The 18,834-nt window shown below is 43.8% G+C and overlaps 1 protein-coding gene across 7 annotated transcripts in view; it reads left to right on the forward strand.

Moving 5' to 3' along the window:
• The window catches only part of DCAF1 (DDB1 and CUL4 associated factor 1), a 928,365-nt gene that overhangs the window by 47,968 nt on the left and 861,563 nt on the right, over window positions 1–18,834 (forward strand). For all 7 annotated transcript variants that reach the window (XM_078661275.1, XM_078661278.1, XM_078661277.1 and 4 more), the window contains one exon: window positions 2,977–3,090. In XM_078661275.1, coding sequence (XP_078517401.1) covers window positions 2,977–3,090 — 114 coding nt within the window. The remainder of the gene's footprint in view (window positions 1–2,976; window positions 3,091–18,834) is intronic.

The raw sequence follows: 18,834 nt of genomic DNA on the forward strand, positions 1-18,834 counted from the left end.
TCTATGTTGGAAGATTGTTATGTAGCTTTCAGAATGACGATAGGTAGTGTATGAGTGCAAAATAAATTAAAGGGGATAATTCCAACAGCAGAGAAACACTTTACACCAATATTTGGTTGCACCTATTTCAAAGGAGGTGAGGTGGTTCTTTTTCCATTTTAAATTATTGAAATATGCATAAAAGAGGGCTGTTGGATAAATCCTTGTACCATCTTCTTATTTGCATTCTGAGTATTTGATTATCCAAGATTTAGGGCCAGCTCTTTTGCATTGAATTGAGGTTATCACAAAAGCTGTTTTTGAGGCCTTCATTTTTTACAGAAAAATGTGAACTAATCTATTTATTTATAAATATGACATTACTGCTGTAGATTTTAATCTGTATGATTTTTTAAATGAACATTTTTTTATACTGATTTAAAAAAATCAAAAAAAGGAAACCTCCAACAAACTTTCATGAAAAATAACATTTCTTGTCTACAGCAATGCTCGGAAAATAGACCCAAATAGAAACACTGTTGATGGATGCATGCTTACTGGTACCTAAACACGAGGGAGTATATACTTCTTGCCTGTTGCCTTTGGAGTACCAATGAATAGTTCTGTTGCATACTGGTCATGTGCACCATCTTTTCAACTCTGTATCTCTGAAATGGAAGTATGTTGAGCAAGGAATTGTCAGAAACTGAACTTTGAAAAAGAAACACTTTCTATTGATGTAGATGGCATCAGCTGTACACAGACTCTGTACAATCTGATTTGCTCCATTGGTATTTACTGTTCTCCGACAAAAGTAATTTGTCTTAAAAAAATGATATTCCACTGTGGTGTGGTTTTCACCCCGGAGGGGGGATTTCTCTCCTTGGGACATTTTGTGTTTTGTCATATTTACGTGACGCAAGATAACTCCTGCTGTAGGGTAAAGGTTATAATCCTACATAGGCTAACATAATTGTGTTGTGTGCTCGAGGTCACAAGGATCTAATGGGGCCAGCACAGAGTTTTCTTACAGAGAACTATGTACATGGATTGGGCTCTGCAGTAATAATGTGTTTAATTCACTAACTGCTTTTATACTGAGTTCCTGTGAGAACCCAATACGGCATTTTATTGATCTCTCACCCAGCAAAGCAATGGATCACCAAGTTGCCAAGCCCAGTAGTAGTTGTCACCCAGCAACAGTTTTCCAGGGTCACATGCCCAGCAACAGGTTGCTATACCATACTCTCAAGGCAAGCACTGTATCCAGAAACAACAAATAAATAACCCTTTCTCTTCTACTGAGGGAGGAGAACCATGTACATGCTTGGAAGCCATGCCTGCCTAAGGTCACTCTTGCATATAGGTCAGTGGGATTTACCATGGTCTGCAGGAAGGTATACATTGGGCCACAGATCTTTGGACCAATGCAGACTAGGAATCTCACTAGCAAAGTATATATTAAATGATAATATCTTAAGTGTTATTTGATTTACCTTTGCTGTTTGTATTATAATCATGACAATTCTAATCTACTTTAATAGCTAAGTGTATAATAAATCCTCCTTATTTCTATGTTTCTGCTTCCCATTGTCGGTGAAATGATTTAGGAGTCTGAAAATAGTAGACCCCTGTTATTTCCTTAAAATTATTTAATAGGTCTGTTCTCCTCCACTGTCTTTCTCCCTGTGTGGATAGCCCAGTGGAAGAGGTGTGAGACAACTGCTTGCCCTTCTCAACAATACCCACGTCCTTGTCAGCTTGGGAGATCTAACTAGGTGTAACACCGGAAAAGGGTGGATACACAACACCTTGAAACATCTCAATATGCTTGGATTGTTTAGCACATTATGTTATCATGAAGATTTGAATGAACACATAAATTGCTATTGGCATATAAAAGGAGGTGTGATGCCTGTTCTTCTGTGACTTGAATGAATCTGATGAATTGATAAGACATCTGCACCACCATGCAACACATTTTGGGTGTCATTAATAAATAGTACAGAACACTGCTTTTTCCTCGCCTTACTGAAATCACGGCCCATGTTGCTCCATGTAACATTCCAATTATGCTGTCCTGTGGGACGCCATGGTCAACTGACCTTGGGTTTCTTTTGATCCTGAACTAGAAGAGGTCTCTTCCTGGTGGCAGTTCTTTGTATGTACCTTCATTAAAGGGCTGAAAGATTGCACCTGTTAAAAGCAAAGATTTGCAGTAGGCCTGCTTGGCTTACCCTCATACCTTAGTGGCATTCTTCAACACCAAGAGGTTACGTGTTGGTGTACCCTGTGCTTTATCATTTTAGGTGACTGTGTAGGAATATCGATGGTATAAGAGTGTTTGATATCTTTGGGGTTCAAACAAAATGTCAAGTTACCTAAAGTGTCTGTTTGAGGATATTCATAGGAGTTGCATCTTAATCAGACAGGAGTCTTCATCTGAACAAAGCTGTAGGTACTGCTTCTTCTTGGACTCCCAATCAAGAACCCATTCCAGATAAATTAGCTGTGTCATAACATTTGTTCACAAAACATCAGAGCCCCCCACTGACTTAATAAACTTCCCTAAAGACATTGTTCGAGTGTTTACCATTTATTGATCAACTTGCATAACCTTTGCTTTCATTTCAAGTTCCTGTTCCTTAACAGCCAGCTTCAAAACCTCTGTCATTTTCAGTTCTAGATAATTAGTTATTCCCTGTCGGCCGCTCTGTAAATATTTTACTCCTTAATCACCCACTTGAAAAGTCAGTATGTTGGAGCCTCTCATCAACTGGTGTGGAAAAATAGTTAATTTTTAAGTCGTTTTTGAGGGCGTTTGTGTTGTGTGGGTATTTTTTAATGCATACATTGCAGTCCATTTAGGAGATAGAAAAAACATTACTTTACAAGACAGTAACTTTTCTCATGTCTCCGACTGTGGTAGAGTGCACTTGTTATGAATGGTTGTAACCTGCCCATCAGTTAATATATTGATTCTTCCTCTGTTCGCAGCTAGTGAATGCCTATGTGATGACCAGTAGAGAGCCACCTCTGAATACTGCTGCTTGCCGCCTTCTTCTGGACATTATGCCGGGGCTTGAGACTGCTGTGGTGTTTCAAGAAAAGGTAGCTCAGGACAAGTGTGAGAGTGAACTTAAAACATATTCTCAAAAGCTTTATGGGTTGTGGACAGGTAATGATTGAGGGGACGGGGTTGCTAATACTGTTTGTGTCTTATCTTGTGAAGTATTTCGTTAGGGATTTTGAGGTTGATGGTGTTGAGTAGGGCAATAAAGGTTTAAAGGTTTAGTATGTCCTTTGCAATTCCAGCTCCCTATATCTGTGGTTAAGATCATGGGTATGGTCCTTTATTTAGGTTAATTTGGAATGGAGTACAGAACAGCATTAAATGCTTGATTGTATTGGGTGCCTGGATAAATGAGATCTGCTGAGTAATTCCTACAACCGTCATGGAACAACTTTATGCGCATTATAATAATTGTCGTGCTTCAGCAGCCTCACTCGTATCCAATTAAATTTACTTCCTTCCGAAGGCAAGTGGGTTAGTTCAGATCTTTAAATGAACACTAGGAGGAGATCCAGATACTTGATAAAAAAGCATTTATGTTGTCCCAATACATTTTCAAGTTAACATCAGTCGACCTGAAAAGTCCATTCTGGTAAACAATTAGCCCGTCAAGTCAAAGCCTGAGTGTGGAGGTAAAAATACTTTCAATTCCTACAACAGTGATTGAAAGAGTAATGTGAAAAAAGGATTGGTTAACGTAGGGCCAAACTTCCCTGTTTTCAGTCAAGACATTATGGTTTTGTGGAGTTCGTAATGACAAACTCCAGCACCATATACTGTAGGGGTACAGGGCTCATGCCCCTGTACCCTCACCACTGGCATAGTGCACCCAGGTAGAGGGGTGACTGACCTATGCCAGGGCAGTGGGTCATAGCCATGGCACACAGGGATGTGTGAATGATTCCTAGGAAAAATAGGCACAGTGCACAGCGTGGTTAAGCTTGAAAACTTAATGTTGGATTCAATTTGATGGGTGATTAGATTTGGTGATTAGATTTGGTGATTAAATTCAGTATTAGGTGCTCCAGTAGGTGGCGTGACCGACCATTCACGCTAATTCAAATATGCCTTGTGTGCGAATATTGTCATATAGACGCATCCCTACAGTTGGGCTCACTCATTTGGTTCGTCCAAAAAACGACAGATTCCACTGTTTAGAAATGTTGTTTTATCAGTTCATTTATTGATCATTTGAATATTTACCATTGCATATTCAATTCAATTGATTAAGTCATCCTTTATCTTTTGGTCTGTTCAATTAACTCAATAAACAACTCCAATGCATTTCGGGCAAAAGTGCCCTTTTTCAAGGAGCCCTAGAGAAATGAAAATAAATAACACACGTTTGCAAACAAAGCCCGTTTTTTGCCTCCAACAATGCCACCTGTGACTCCAACAATCTGATTTATCTACTGAAATGTCCCTGCGGGAAAATTTATATAGGCAAAACAGAAAGAAAAATCAAAGTTCGTCTCAACGAACATAAATCCAATATTCGGACAAAATGAGAAATCCAACATAGCTGTACACTTCGCTGAACAGAAACAGGGATGTGTGCCATGTCGACTCTTCGCTTTGTTCTGCACCAAAACACCAGCTTGCAAAGGCAGTGTGTGAGTGTAAAGGTGCACGGCCTCTAAGGGTGGCACAATAGGTGCTGCAGCCCTTAGAGGCCTTCCCTGGTCACAGTGCCCTGGGTACCTGCGGTACAATTTACCAGGGACTAACCTGTGGCCAGGGAGTGCCAATTGTGTTTGGTCTTAAATGCAGTCTTAGGGAAAGAACATAGGCCCTGGGTACCTGATTGGCAGGTGCCCAGGGCACACTCAGTCAAAGTACATCAGCAGTTCAGCAAAAAGTGGGGACAACAATGCAGAAAGAGGGCACTTTCTCACAGATGTCCGCCTTATTGAGGCTGTCCTCCGTGTCCCTTGATCCACCTGTGTGAGTCCTAGATACTGAGAGAGTCAGCAGCTCTTGGACCCTTCTCTCCCTACACAGTGGTGGGTGTGGGGGGGTAGTAGTTATCCTCATCCCCTTCATCTTCTTCTCCATCTTCTTCCCCATCTGAGAAGTCTTTACCATTCACAGAAGGATGATGTGAGAAAGTGCCCTCTTTCTGCATGGTGCGCCCCCATTTTTTTTGCTGATTTGCCAATGTTTTTTGACTTAGTGTGCTCTGGGCTCCTGCTAATCAGGTACCCAGGGCCTATGTTCCTTCCCTAAAATTGCATTGAAGCCTAAACCCAATTTGTATCTCTGGCCACAGGTCAGCCCCTGCTAAATGGTACCACAGGTACCTAGGGCACTGTGACCACCGAATGCCTCCAAGGGCTGCAACACTTATTGTGCCACCCTTAGAGGCCATGTACCCTTACACACACACTGTCTTTGCAGGCTGCATGTCTTGGTGCAGAACAAAGTGAAGAGTCTACATGGCACACGTCCCTGTGTACCAGGCCCACAAACCACTGCCCTGGCATAGATCAGTCACCCCTCTAGCTGGGTGCCCTATGCCAGTGGTGAGGGTACAGGTGCATGAGCCCTGTACCTCTACAGTGCCCAAGTCCATTCCTGGGCATTGTAAGTGTAGTGCTGCCATTAAGAGTGTATGGTGCTGGGAGTTTGTCAATACGAACTTCACAGCACCATAATGGCTAACCTGAAAACTGAGAAGTTTGATATTAAACTTCGCAGCACATTAAGCCCACACGGATGCCAGTGTGGGATTTAATGTAAAATGCACGACAGAGAGCATCTTAGAGATGCCCCCCCCTGAAACTTGACCAACTTCTAATGACCCGACTAGGTGGCTGCTATGGCTGCCACCAACTGACATGTTTCTGGACCCCTGGGTCGAGAGCCTGCTGCTATCGGGGGCCTGAAACAATGCACATCCTGGGATGAGGTGCCACGCCCCCTCCTCCAGGATGGGCAGGGTTCACGTCGGGGAATGAGCCTCCCCAGACCAATTGCTGCTTTCAGAAACTGGTCCGCACTGGTTCTACCCCCCACTTTGGGCGGGAGAACCGGCGGGAAAAACAAGTGAGGGAAAGAGGTGTGCCCACCTCTACCAACTCCACCCCTCAGGTGGGGGAGGCGAGATGAAGCACAAATCTTTGAGTCCCCGCCATCTTGAGGATGGGGGACCCATCCAACCAGGAAAAGGCTCCTGCCTCCCTCCCACTGGAGGGTGGCACGATAGGGTTTATATCCACCCCAGGGAAGGGACCCATTGGTCCCCGCCCTTTACCTACCAGTAACGCCCCTAAATCTAGTATTAAGAGGGTACCCTGAACCTTGCAAGAAGAAGAAAAGAAGGACTGAACAGCAGTGCAGCCAGCTAACAAGAGGAAGACGCCCACTGACTTGTCTCCCCTCGAACCTGCTCCTGCGAAATCCCAGTGTTTCCTGTAGACAGCAACCTCAAACCCCGGAGGACCTGCCTTCCTTCACTTCCAAAGACTGCTTCTCCCGTGAACACCGGATTTGTTCAACTGCAAACTCTGGCAGCAGCTGGGAACCGTAAATCCAGCCCACTCTGCACCCCCCGAACCAGGCCTGAGCTAGAGTGAAAAAAAGACCACAAGGAGGTATCCCCCTCCGCGGCGATCCTGAACCGAGATCCGGTGACCCCATACCTGCCTCAAGCCTCCAGCCGACACCTGCAGTCTAAATCAAGAAGGCCCCCTAACCGTGACCAGGAGCCGGTAAGAAGATACAACCCCAAAAGGCACCCCTGCACCCGATGCCCCTTGGCCTTGTGTGCCCAAACCAATGGTGCCAAACCAACCCGTAATTTCACAACTTACCTTTCGAAGTGGTGGTCGCACCCAGAAGTCCGTAGTCCCCCTGCCTGCAGTGCTTTTGCAAACCGAAGGGTCTCCATAGAAAACAGGGCGCCTGACGTGGAAACGGCACTCTGCACCTTGCCGCCTCAGTGCCGCTGAGGGTGCACCTTTTGTTTCCCCATTTGCCCTGATCTAAGCCCTAGGAGCTTTGCTCCCACAACCCAGTGGCCTGCTTCCCAACAGCCACCAAACGGAGGCCCCCTATCCCCCATTGGATAACATTGGACCTCAATACTCTGCACCCAGCCGTCCTAGTGTCGCTGAGAGTGTAACAAGAGTGCACCACTGACCTTGGGGGACCCCTGAGCTGAGTCTTACCCCAGAACCTTAACTCCCACAGTCGATAACTTACCTGTGAACCGATAACCTGTTTTTCCTCCATAGAATAACATTGGCAACTGACAATTTTCTTCCAAAAAGTTTCTAAGTGTGGAGTTTTGAAAACTTAAATTATTCTTTAAAAATTGCACGATTAACCAAAACTTATTTACTTACCCGTTTGCAGGAAATGTCCCAGTGCACGATCTAGGTATCTAGCACTGACATAGAAAAGTAACGTAAATTGTAACTTACCTGTAATTTACTGAAAAAGCCTATTCATTTCAATGTACTGTATTTGCGAAGTATTGCAACGAACTGCATCACCTGTCAATCAAAAAAAGTACAATTCCTATTTCAATTTCAAACTTTTCTACATTCAGCAACTTATTACTGTAAAGTATTTAATGCTTACCCGGTCCAGACTTGCTTGGTTCTAAAATATAACAACAGTATATTTTTTTATACAAAAACAATTGGTCTAGAGTTCAGTCCTTGAGTGTGTGAATTCATTTGCTGACTGGGTGTGTACATCAAATGCTTAACACTGTCCCTGCTCGACCACTCTATCAAAAATAGAGAGTAAGCTTCTATCTAACTTTAACCTCTGCCTACTTCTGGGGTCACTTGGACTATATACACACTACACCTCATTTTGGTGTAGTATATATAGAGCCAGTTTCCTACAGATGCTAGTTCGCATACCCTGCCAACTTCTCCTGGAGCTTTTGTTTGGAGGGATGGGCCGCCATAATTATGTTTTAAGCTGGCATAGAGACATTAACTCCCTAAAGCCTAAGTGGAGATAAGAGGCGAGCTCCTCAAACTGGTCCCCTATGCCATTGTGGTTTTCTTCACTAACAGCTGGGTTATTGTTAATAGACATTGTTAAAAAAACTTCTAACTACTCTTACCCCTAAATAAAGTGAACTTTTATTTTTCTAAAATTCTAAAGGGACTTCACCAAGGCCCAAACAAGACTTTTAGCAATTTGGAAAAAAGTTGTCAATTCAAAAATCAGAATTCTAAAGATATTTAAGAGTTATTTCATGTGATCAGGTGGTAACCAAATTAGTCCAACAAATGCAAAGTTGTATATCCCACCGCTGATCCACGAATGTAGGAAGCTAGCTCTGTATATACTATACCAAAATGAAGTACATTGTTCACAGAGTCCAGTAGAACCCCAAAGAAAGGCTGAGGTATAAGTAGATAGCATCTTACTCTCTTTTTGTGGTAGTGTGGGTGAGCAGTAAGGCTGTATCCAAGGGTAGTGTTAAGCATTGTTGTACACACTCAATCAGCAAATGATGTCACACACTCAAAGACTGAATTCAGACCAATTTTGTTTGTATAAAAATATTAAGTTATTTTATTTCTAGAACCAAGCCAAGCCTGGCACAGGTAAGTGAAATAAATGCTTTGCAAAATAATATTCAGTGTTTACAAGTGAATGCAAGTTCAAATGCAGTTTGTTTGAAATACAGGGAAGTCAAGGTATTAAAATTAATGTACTGCGTATTTTTTGGTACTTTTTAGACTACTTTTTTAAGTTACATTTTCTACTCGGTATGATATGCCTAGATCTCACACTAGGACATTTCCTAGAGAAAAGGTCAGTAAAATCAGTTTTTGCACAATTGTAATTTTTCAGGTTTCCAAACAAATCAACTCCACAGACAACATTTTTCAGAGAAAACAGGCAATAGGTTCCTGTGGAGAGAAATGAAGTTAACGGTTACCAAGTAAGTACTAGTTCTTTGGGGTTGAGTTTCTGGGTTTAGAACAAGGGTTCCCCCAGGGTCAAGGACTCTCTTGTTACACCCTCAGCGCGGTACTAGGGCGGGTGGGTGTGGAGGCCCAATGTTATTCAATGGGGTATAGGGATTTACGGTTGGTGGCTGCTTACGAGCAGGCCACTGAGTTGTGGGACCAAAGCTCCTGGTGTTCGGCTCGGGCAATGGGGGTCCGGCTCAGCACATAAAGTGCACCTGCAGGGGTGGCTGGGTGCAGGATGCAGTTTTGGTGTCGGGTGCCCTGTTTTCAATGGGGAGTTTCGGTTTTGTTTTTAAGCTGCAGGCTTGGGTCCAGGAAGACCTCCGTGAGGAACCAACAGCTGGGCAGGTAAGTTGGAGGGGTCGGGGACGTAGGTGTATCTCGGGTTCTTTTCTCCAGGGCGCAGGGTGGCTGGATGCAGGGGTGTCTTTTGAGGTCCGATTTCACCTTATCGGCCCACTCTCGGTTGGGGACTCCGTGCAGAGGCTGCAGGCGAAGTCGGGGAGTCCTGGAGGGGTCAACCCACTGAGTATTTGGACTTCGGAGTGCTGGGGGACTTCGCTGGGATCGGTGGGCCACCCAAATCCTGCCATAGGCGACGGGTGTAGTGGTAGTACCAGACGTCGGGTTTCTTTGTCCTCAGCTGGCTCAGTCTTTCTTTGGAGATTCTTTTGAACAGAGCTGCTGTTCATAGGAGATCCGGGTTTTGTTGAAGGCAGTCAGTCCTCCCAGGGGTTCTGAAGTTCGCTGGCTGCAGGACAAGGTAACTTTTGGCACAGGATCTCTGACCACTGCGGACAGACCGGTAGGGCTGGGGCCAAGTCAGTTGTTCTCTGCAGTCTCCTCTGCTGGGCGTCTTCTTTCGTCCTTCTTCTTAATAGGTTGTAGGAATCTGTCTTCTTGGTTCAGGGCTGCCCCCTAAATACTGTATTTATTGGGTGCTTTAGTGGTCTCGAGGTCAGTAGTCAATAGCCTACTGACCTTAGGGTGACTACACCCTGGGTGTACTCCCCCCACGTGGGGGAGTGAGCACAATCCCTAATCCTGATTGGGGAGTGTCTACCATCTGCAAGATGGCGGGCACTGACGAGTGGGCTTCACCCTGCCTCCCCCATCTGAGGGGTGGGGTTGCAAGAGATGGGCACATCTTCTGGGCTGGCTATTTTTTCCCACCTGTCTTCCCGCAGAAAAGGAGAGGAGACAGGAAGGGGGCCTGCTCCTGATAGCAGGAGAGGCTGGGGTCGCATTACAAAGGTTGCAAGGCCTTTGAAGTTCCCCTGTCACAGATTACTCTTTCTGGCCTGGGGGAGGTGTGAACTCCTCTGCCCAGGAAATGCTTTGTTTCTGGGCTCAGGGAGCGAAGGCTCCCCCACCCCAGGGGTTCAGACACGTGTTGTGGTGGCAGGCTGGTGTGTACCAGTCAGGGAACCCATCAGAGGCTGGTCGTTTTTCATGAGGCATCTCTAAGATGCCCTCTGAGTTCATTTTTCAAATCCCACACTGGCATCAGTGTGGGTTTAATGTGCTGAGAAGTTTGATACCAAACTTTCAAGTTTTCAGTAAAGCCGTTATGGTGGTGTAGAGTTCGGAATGACAAACTCCCAGCACCATATGCTCTTAATAGCATTACTGCACTTACAATGTCTAAGAATTGGCTTAGACACTGTAGAGATAAAGGGCTCATACACCTGCTGTACCCTCACCACTGGTATAGTGCACCCAGCTAGAGGGGTGGCTGATCTATGCCAGGCCAGTGGGTTGTAGGCATGGCACACGGGGATGTGTGTCATGTCGACTCTTCACTTTGTTCTGCACCAAAATAAGCAGCCTGCAATGGCAGTGTGTGTGTAAAGGTACAGGGCCTCTAAGGGTGGCACAATAACTGCTGCAGCCCTTCGAGGCCTTCCCTGGCCACAGTGCCCTTGATACCCATAGTACCTTTTACAAGGGACTGACATGTGGCTAGTGAGGTGCCTATTGGAGGTAGACAGTACAGTTTTGTGAAAGAACAAAGGCCCTGGGAACCTGATTAGCAGGAACCCAGGGCACATCAAGTCAGTGCATCAGTAGTATAGCAGAAAGTGGGGGGTTACTGCAACAGAAACCCAGCTTCCTACAGTAATGACACAGTGCACTCATTCAAAATTTGACATGCCACCTTATAATGAAGTCTTGTCTTTGGCGAAGAGATGTGCTCTTTAGCACATACATCTCTTCAAAATCCAGATGTAAAAAGATCTCTAAATATTACTTAAACAAGACAAAATATGTTAGAAACAATCAGTAGCTCTTTATTGTTTATAGGGATGTCTGTGAAGGTATACTTCCCATGCAATAAACCATAGCTATATCGATTTTGTCATACATATCGCATGTAACCAAAAGGCTGTCAGAATCTTCCTGGATGGACCATGGCCCATTCAACTTGGTAGGGCTTTTGAGCTTGCAAATAGTCTTGGTGTGGTGGCTGGGTTTGGGGTGAAAAAGAACAGCAGCTTCTTTCATGTGGAAGGAGGAATGTACCCATTCCAGATAGCTGTAAAACCAGTTTGTGGAGACTGGTTCATACCTTTGCTAAGCACTGTTGTATTGACATTGACTCCAGCACAGATACACTTGTAGACGTGACTTCCCTCCGTAATTTATTTTCAGTAATTCATGCTCTCTTCCCTATTATGGTTTTGGATCCCATCTGTGTAGCAGAATGAATGGATGAGGAACAGCCAACTGAAGCTGAACTTGGACCAGACGGAGGTCCTCATCCTCGGATCCACCCCTTCGGCCTGGGAGGATTCCTGGTGGCCGACCGAACTGGGAACCGCACCAACACCCATCGACCACGCACGCAACCTAGTGGTCATTCTTGACTCCACCCTCTCCATGACTAAACAGGTCAACGCCGTCTCCTCCTCCTACTGCTTCAACACCCTCCGCATGCTCCTCAGGATCTACAAGTGGATCCCCACTGAAACAAGAACGGTCACCCAGGCCCTCGTCAGCAGCGGATTGGACTACGGAAACACGCTTTACGCAGGAGCCTCAGCCAAACTCCTGAGACGGCTCCAACGCATCCAGAACGCCTCTGCATGCCTGAACCTCGACATCCCTCACCGGAGCCACATCACACTCCACCTGAGACCTGCACTGGCTCCCGGTCAACAATAGGATAACCTTCAAGCTCCTCACCCACGCACACCAGTTCTCTTCTAGGGGATCCTCATCAAAGTCATAAGCATTAGAATATTCCCCCCATGCGCGGGACCCCGGAAACACTATATTATATGTGCCCCACATATATATACTCCTATATATATATATGTGTGTGTGTGTGTGTATATATATATATATATATATATGTGTGTGTATATGTATATATATATATATATATATATGTGTGTGTATATGTATATATATATATATATATATATATGTGTGTGTGTGTGTGTATATATATATATATATGTGTGTATGTATATGTGTATATATATATACTGGAGGCAGCGCAGCTGCGCACATGTACTTTTGGGCATGGCTTTATCGTCACAGACGCTGTCATAATTTTTTCCCACTTTACTCTTGCGATACCTACTATGCATTGCTGTGGCATGCTGGACCTTGTAGGCGTTGAACATTAAACCGACTACAGGAAGGTGTATGCAACATGAGGTCATCATAGTGGGAGGAGTTGCGGTCTGTGGGGGAGGTGGCAGGACATATCTTCCTCCCTTACGCTTATCCACACAAGCACATGCACCTGGCGCTGAGGAGGCTAAGAACGCCGAAATGCATCCGCCATAGGAAAAGATTGCATTTTCCGTTGTACGTGCAACCAAATAAAAGCGCTTCCAAAACGTTCCCCAGCTGTGGCCTTACTCGTTCTTTGAAGGAGTGGATGTATATATATATGTTCAACACACACGGTCCACACTCCAGGGTCCGTTACACAATTAAGGGCACTCACAACAATTTCTCTGTCGTTTTTCAAACTGCCACAGTTTATTATTTATGGCGCTGCACAATCATATCAACAAACGCGTTTCGGCGATCCCGCCTTCGTCAGTGTCGATAGATACTCATTTTCAAACGGTTTAAATAAAGTTACATTGCAACTTACTCACGTGGTTAAAATAAACATAAAAGAAGGCACAGTAATTATTCTGCATTTCTGTGGTGGCCATCTTGGAATGTCAAGGAAGCGCTTGTTACAATCACAAGAGTCTACTTAAACTTATGTACATTAAATCATAATGTTATTGATAGCGTAATTATACATTATATTTACATTTTGAATGTTCTTTTTTGTATTCTATGATTTCATTTTTGTTACGAATTTATTCGACCCTCACTGGGCTTTCCTTATTAATTCATAAGGATATTTTCAGGCGCTTTTCCTCTGTTTTTTATGGCCCATATGTGTGCCAACCGTCTCACATTCTTTTACTTTTTCGTATCTGTGATAAATGTGAGAAATCAATTAACCTTCAGAGGGGAGTGAAGTCTTAGCAGGTTATGAATCACATTTCTTACTTATTTCTCAAAGTATTCATCTCAGCCTATGTGTACCCACATTTCTTCCTCATTATTCAGGCCTGTCGGGGTCTTGGTCTGCAGCATTATAATATATCGTGACTCGAGGGTTCTCAACTTTCTTACCCAGTCTCCCCCACGTTCTGACCTTGTTAGCTGATCGAGGATGAAAAAGGAGAGCAGACTGCTGTTGCTCTGATGTTTCTGCTCATAATGTCGAGCTACTGGGTAGCTCTGATCCTTGGTGTTGATCGCTCTCATGTGTTCCAACACTCTTAGTTTTGTTTGTTTAATTGTGCTGCCCACATATTTTTTACCACATGGGCACCCAAGGCAGTACACTGTGAACTCTGAGTGACAGTTCAAGAGTTTGGGGATAATCTTATTCTGTTTCCCCGGTACCTCGAATTCTTTTACTTTGCTGGAGTTTTTACAGGCCTTGCACTTCATACAGGGATAGAACCCCAGAATTGGGGTTTTCCTTTTCTGTTTGGGATTATGGTGGCTGCTCACCAATAGGTCTTTTAGGGAATGACCTTTTCTATAGGTGACTAGTGGGTAGTTGGATATTAATTTTCCCACTGTAATGTCAGACTGTAGTATGTTCCAGTTTCTTCTCAAGATCTGGAATAGCTCAGGAGACTTCTCTGTGAAATTAGTTATTAGTCTCACCTTCGTGTCTTTAGGTTTAACCCTGTCTTTTAACAGTTCACTCCTGGTTACAGCATTGCTTCTCTCTTCTGCCTCTTTCAATACACCCTTGCAGTACCCCCTTTTAAGTAACCTCTGCCTGGATTCTGTTCTAGCTCTCGCAAATTCATCTTCAGTGGAACAATTCCTCTTTATGCGAAGGAATTCTCCCAAGGGAATGTTATTTACTACACTCCTTGGGTGGCAGCTGCCAGCATGCAGGATTGAATTTCCCGCTGTAGGCTTTCTGTATAAGGATGTCTCAATTTTTCCCCCCTGAACAAATACTCTCAGGTCTAGGTAATACACCTCTCTCTTACTGATGTCGCTCGTGAATTTTAAATTCAGTTCATTATCATTGAGAATCCTAATATACTGTTCTGCCTCATTCTCCGTTCCACGCCACACTATGAAAAGATCATCAATGTAGCACGTCCATAGCACTATCTTCTCCACCCATTCCTTGTTGGTATCCGCCCAGGCCACGTGCTCCTCCCACCAGCCCACGAAAAGATTCGCGTAGCTGGGGGCGAAGCACGTGCCCATCGCGGTCCCCTGTTCTTGCAAGTACAATTGTCCTAGGAATAGAAAAATGTTGTTTTTCAAACAGTATTCTGCGAGCTCAATTAACATGCGGTTGTGACCTGTACTTCAATGCCCTCCTGTCTAGGAAGTATTTCATGGCTTTCAGGCCATCCTCATGTTTTATGGAAGTATATAGGCTTGTTATGTCTAATGTTATTAAGACAAAGTCCGTTTCCCTTGCAATGTCCTGAATTAGTCTCAAGAAGTCTTTAGTATCTCTAAGATACGAGCTCAAGTCCCGTACCAGTGGAGCCAAGAAATTGTCAATGTATGTCGAGGTTTTCTCCAAGAGGCTTTCCTTTGCCGATACTATCGGTCGGCCAGGTGGCCAGATTCTACTCTTATGGACCTTGGGCAGGTGGTAAAAGGTCGCTAATTGTGGATGTTCACATTTTAGATTTTTCCAGTCCTTGGCATCCATTATCCCCTTCTCTTTCCATTCTGTAATGAGGGTGTGAAAGTTCAGAATGCTTTCATTGAACCTTTCTCTTTTCACTGGTGAATAATGTTCCAAGTTCTTTAACTGTGACAACGCTTCATCCTCATACTGTTGTTTGTTGAGGATGACTATATTCCCTCCTTTGTCACTTGGCTTAATTACAATATTACTGTCTTCTTTCAGTCCCTTTATCAACGTCCAATCTATTTTGCTCAGATTCCGTCGCATACCATTGAATTTCTTTTTTTGTAAGTCCCTAATTTCTTCGATCACTACTTCTTGGAATGTGTCTATAGCATCATGAGTGGCTTTCGGAATAAATTTAGATTTAATGGTCATCATGCTTTTACATCCAAGTTGTTTAATGCCTTCTTCTTCTAGCATTTGTGTTAGTTCCGGTGTTGCTTCATCTTGTGAGCTTGACTCATCCGATAATTCTCGCGCTACACATAAGGTTGCAATGTCTCTACCTGTCAGTGCATCTAAAGTTGTCGATTCACCGGATGGTCCTTGGTCGTCCATTTTTGGATGTAGAGTATGGATTTTTAAGAGTTTCACTTTTCTTACGAATTTATACAGGTCTATTCGCGTTTGTGTGTAGTCAAAGGATGGTGTAGGGCAAAAGGTGAGTCCCAACTGCAATAGTTCTTGTTCTTTAGTCGATAGAATTCTGCTTGAAAGGTTGACTATCGTTTTTGTGACAGTCTCTTCTTCTATTGTTTCCATTTGTTCCCTCCTCTGCTGCGGGTCACCACCGGAGTAGAACGATCCGTTCCTACTCTTTTTACCCCTCCTCGTTTTCCTCTTGCTACTTCTGGAGGGTGTGTTCGAGCCGCCGGTCTCTGTCTTAGTCCTCTTATAAGTTCGTACTCCTGAAAAAAAGGAGGGATAGTGGAGATCGAAGGTGGGTCTTCCGCCTCTTGTCTCTCTCGGGTAGCACTTCCTTGTTTGTCTCCTCGGATGGACTCGTCCTCCGACACTTCTGATTCCTCCGTGCTCGTTTGGATTACTGGTTGTTTTCTCCCCGCTTGTTGATTTTTTCGTGGGACATCGTATTTTCTCGCGAATGTTAGAATCCGCCCATTGGCGTAGTCCTTCTCGTCCCTTACGAATTTCGCCTGTTTTCTTGTCTTGATCACATTCTCATAATTTATCAGGCGTTGTTTCATAGACTTGCGAAGATCCTCACTTGTTTTTACATCCTTATCCGCACTTATTTTTTCTTCAATTTCCTTTATTGCCTCTTGTAATTTTGCTCTGTCTATCCACGCATGCTTCACCAGGATTTTAAGCATTTGGTGTGTTACTCCTGTCATAAATTCAGACCATTCTTGTAGTAATTCTAAATTTGGACTCTCATATGATGGGACGATGAGAATTCTAAGTCCTCTCGGGACCCTTTCTACTTCCAAATATTTTTGGAGACTAGTCGCCTCCCACCATTTTCGAATCTCCTTTTCATATGTCTTCTCTAAAGCCAAAAATAGACTTTTCAGTGTGCCTGGTACTGGCTTCTCCACAGTCTTGTCTTTACTCGTACTCGGTGCCTTAACAACAAACAAGCTCCCTGCTGCTTCCTCCCTCTCAGTGTCCGAGAACATACTCCGCTGCAGCGCTGATTCTTACGGCAGAAAAACAATCGTTTGGCTGAACGAGGTAAACCGGCAATTCCGGATCTCAGGTTTCGTCGTCATCCACTCACCCGTTTCACGTCGTCACGATTCCAGGACTCCTCCACAGTCTCATTTTGTCGTTCCTCCAGGTGGGTGGTTCCGTTTCTTCCTTTTGTCACCAATGTGTGCGACTCCACGTAGTCTGGTTCGCTGGTTACCGGTGGGGCAGACGGTAATTTGTATTCCGTTACTCCTTTGCACCACCCGTCGCTCCTGGAGCGACGGGTGGTGCAAAGGAGTAACGGAATATATATATATATGTGTGTGTGTATATATATATATATATATATGTGTATATATATATATATATATATATATATATATATATATATCTCCAACACATTCGTTAGTTTCAACGAAAGTAGACGGCACTCGTGGGCTATGATTTAGAAAGTGATTTTAATGGCAGACCCCCCTACCCCCAAGACAACAGACGCGTTTCACCAATTAGGCTTCTTCAGTGTCAACCCGTGAGTTCAAAAAGGCACCATTATATCCCCACCTCCCCATCAACATAGACAGAGGACTGGAGCGCCAAGTTCATAACGGCAGCCATATTTCAATGTACAAACATTGCCAACGGTAAACTTACAACTTGTTATACACGGGGAATGGTGTCAATAAAGTGCACGTGCAATTAAAAACATGTTCTTTGTACAGCCATGAGTATATGATAATATTATATACAAAACGCATGTATTCCCATTATTGATAAAAGAAGGTAGCAAAAAGGGGTAATCGTTTTACAAATTCTGACATCGATGTCCACCTCAATATCTTCAATTAATGTGCCATGTATATCACGAAGCGCAGTTAGCGTGAATATAGTCATAATTAACTACTATGATAATTTCATCACATTATCAGTTTCACTGCAGAACCCATATTGATCATTGCTTGACCTCTTTACGGAGGTACTACCTCTGTCTTAAATAGTGTCTAAATGGGTAACATGCCAACATTACTGTGCACTAAATGGGCAATAATGGTAGTACAAATCATTATATGTCACTATTATTTTGTTAAGCATTATTCATCACAACCCTTTTGTTTGCTTCTCATTCTCTTTTCGTTGTCTCACCCTGTATGGGCAAGGATGTTACTATCACCTTATTAATGGATCACCCACTGCTGATTGAAGGAGAGGTTCATAGATGTTATTGATCTACCTCTTTCTCTATTCACATACTGATTCTCCCTGTATTATTCAGATGGTGTCAGCTATCACTGGAGAACCTTATTGTATTCAGTATTCGGACCATGATGTTATTCGAGGTGTACCCACAGTTCTTCGTCATTATTCAATCCCCTCGGCTGCATAGTCTGGAGATCAATAATGTATTTGGACTCCAGTGCCCTAAGGGATCTAATTTTGTCTCCACCTCGTTCCCTCTTCTCAAGTTGGTCAATGAGGAAAAAAGTTAATAGGTCCCTATTACTTTTATGGTGGGTTTCGAAGTGGTGTGCCACAGGATAATTTTTATCTTTATTTGTTATGGCACGCATGTGCTCCAGGATACGCTTTTTTGCTGGGTTGATGGTACTTCCTATGTATCTCTTGGAGCAGGGGCAGACCAGGCAGTAGATGACATATTCTGAATTGCAATTCAGAAATTTCCTAATCATCCTGGTCGGCTGTGGGTCATTGGGCCTTCCCTCGATTTGGTCCGCTTTTGGCTGTGTTTGCAAGCTTTACAATGCATATACGGGAAAAAGCCTGAAATAGGTTTTGTTTTAGATGTTCTCGTAGTGTCCTCAAAGTGACTGTTGGTCAGATGGTCGCTGAGGGACTGACAGCGTCTATAGGTTACTGATGGTTTCGAGGGTAACTTATTTCTTAAGACTATCTGTTTTGAGGATATGCCAGTTTTTATTTAGAATTTGGACCAATTCGTTTGATCTTATGTTATAAGTGGTGATCAT

Source organism: Lissotriton helveticus, chromosome 9, assembly GCF_964261635.1.
Source record: "Lissotriton helveticus chromosome 9, aLisHel1.1, whole genome shotgun sequence".
Lineage (NCBI taxonomy): Eukaryota > Metazoa > Chordata > Amphibia > Caudata > Salamandridae > Lissotriton > Lissotriton helveticus.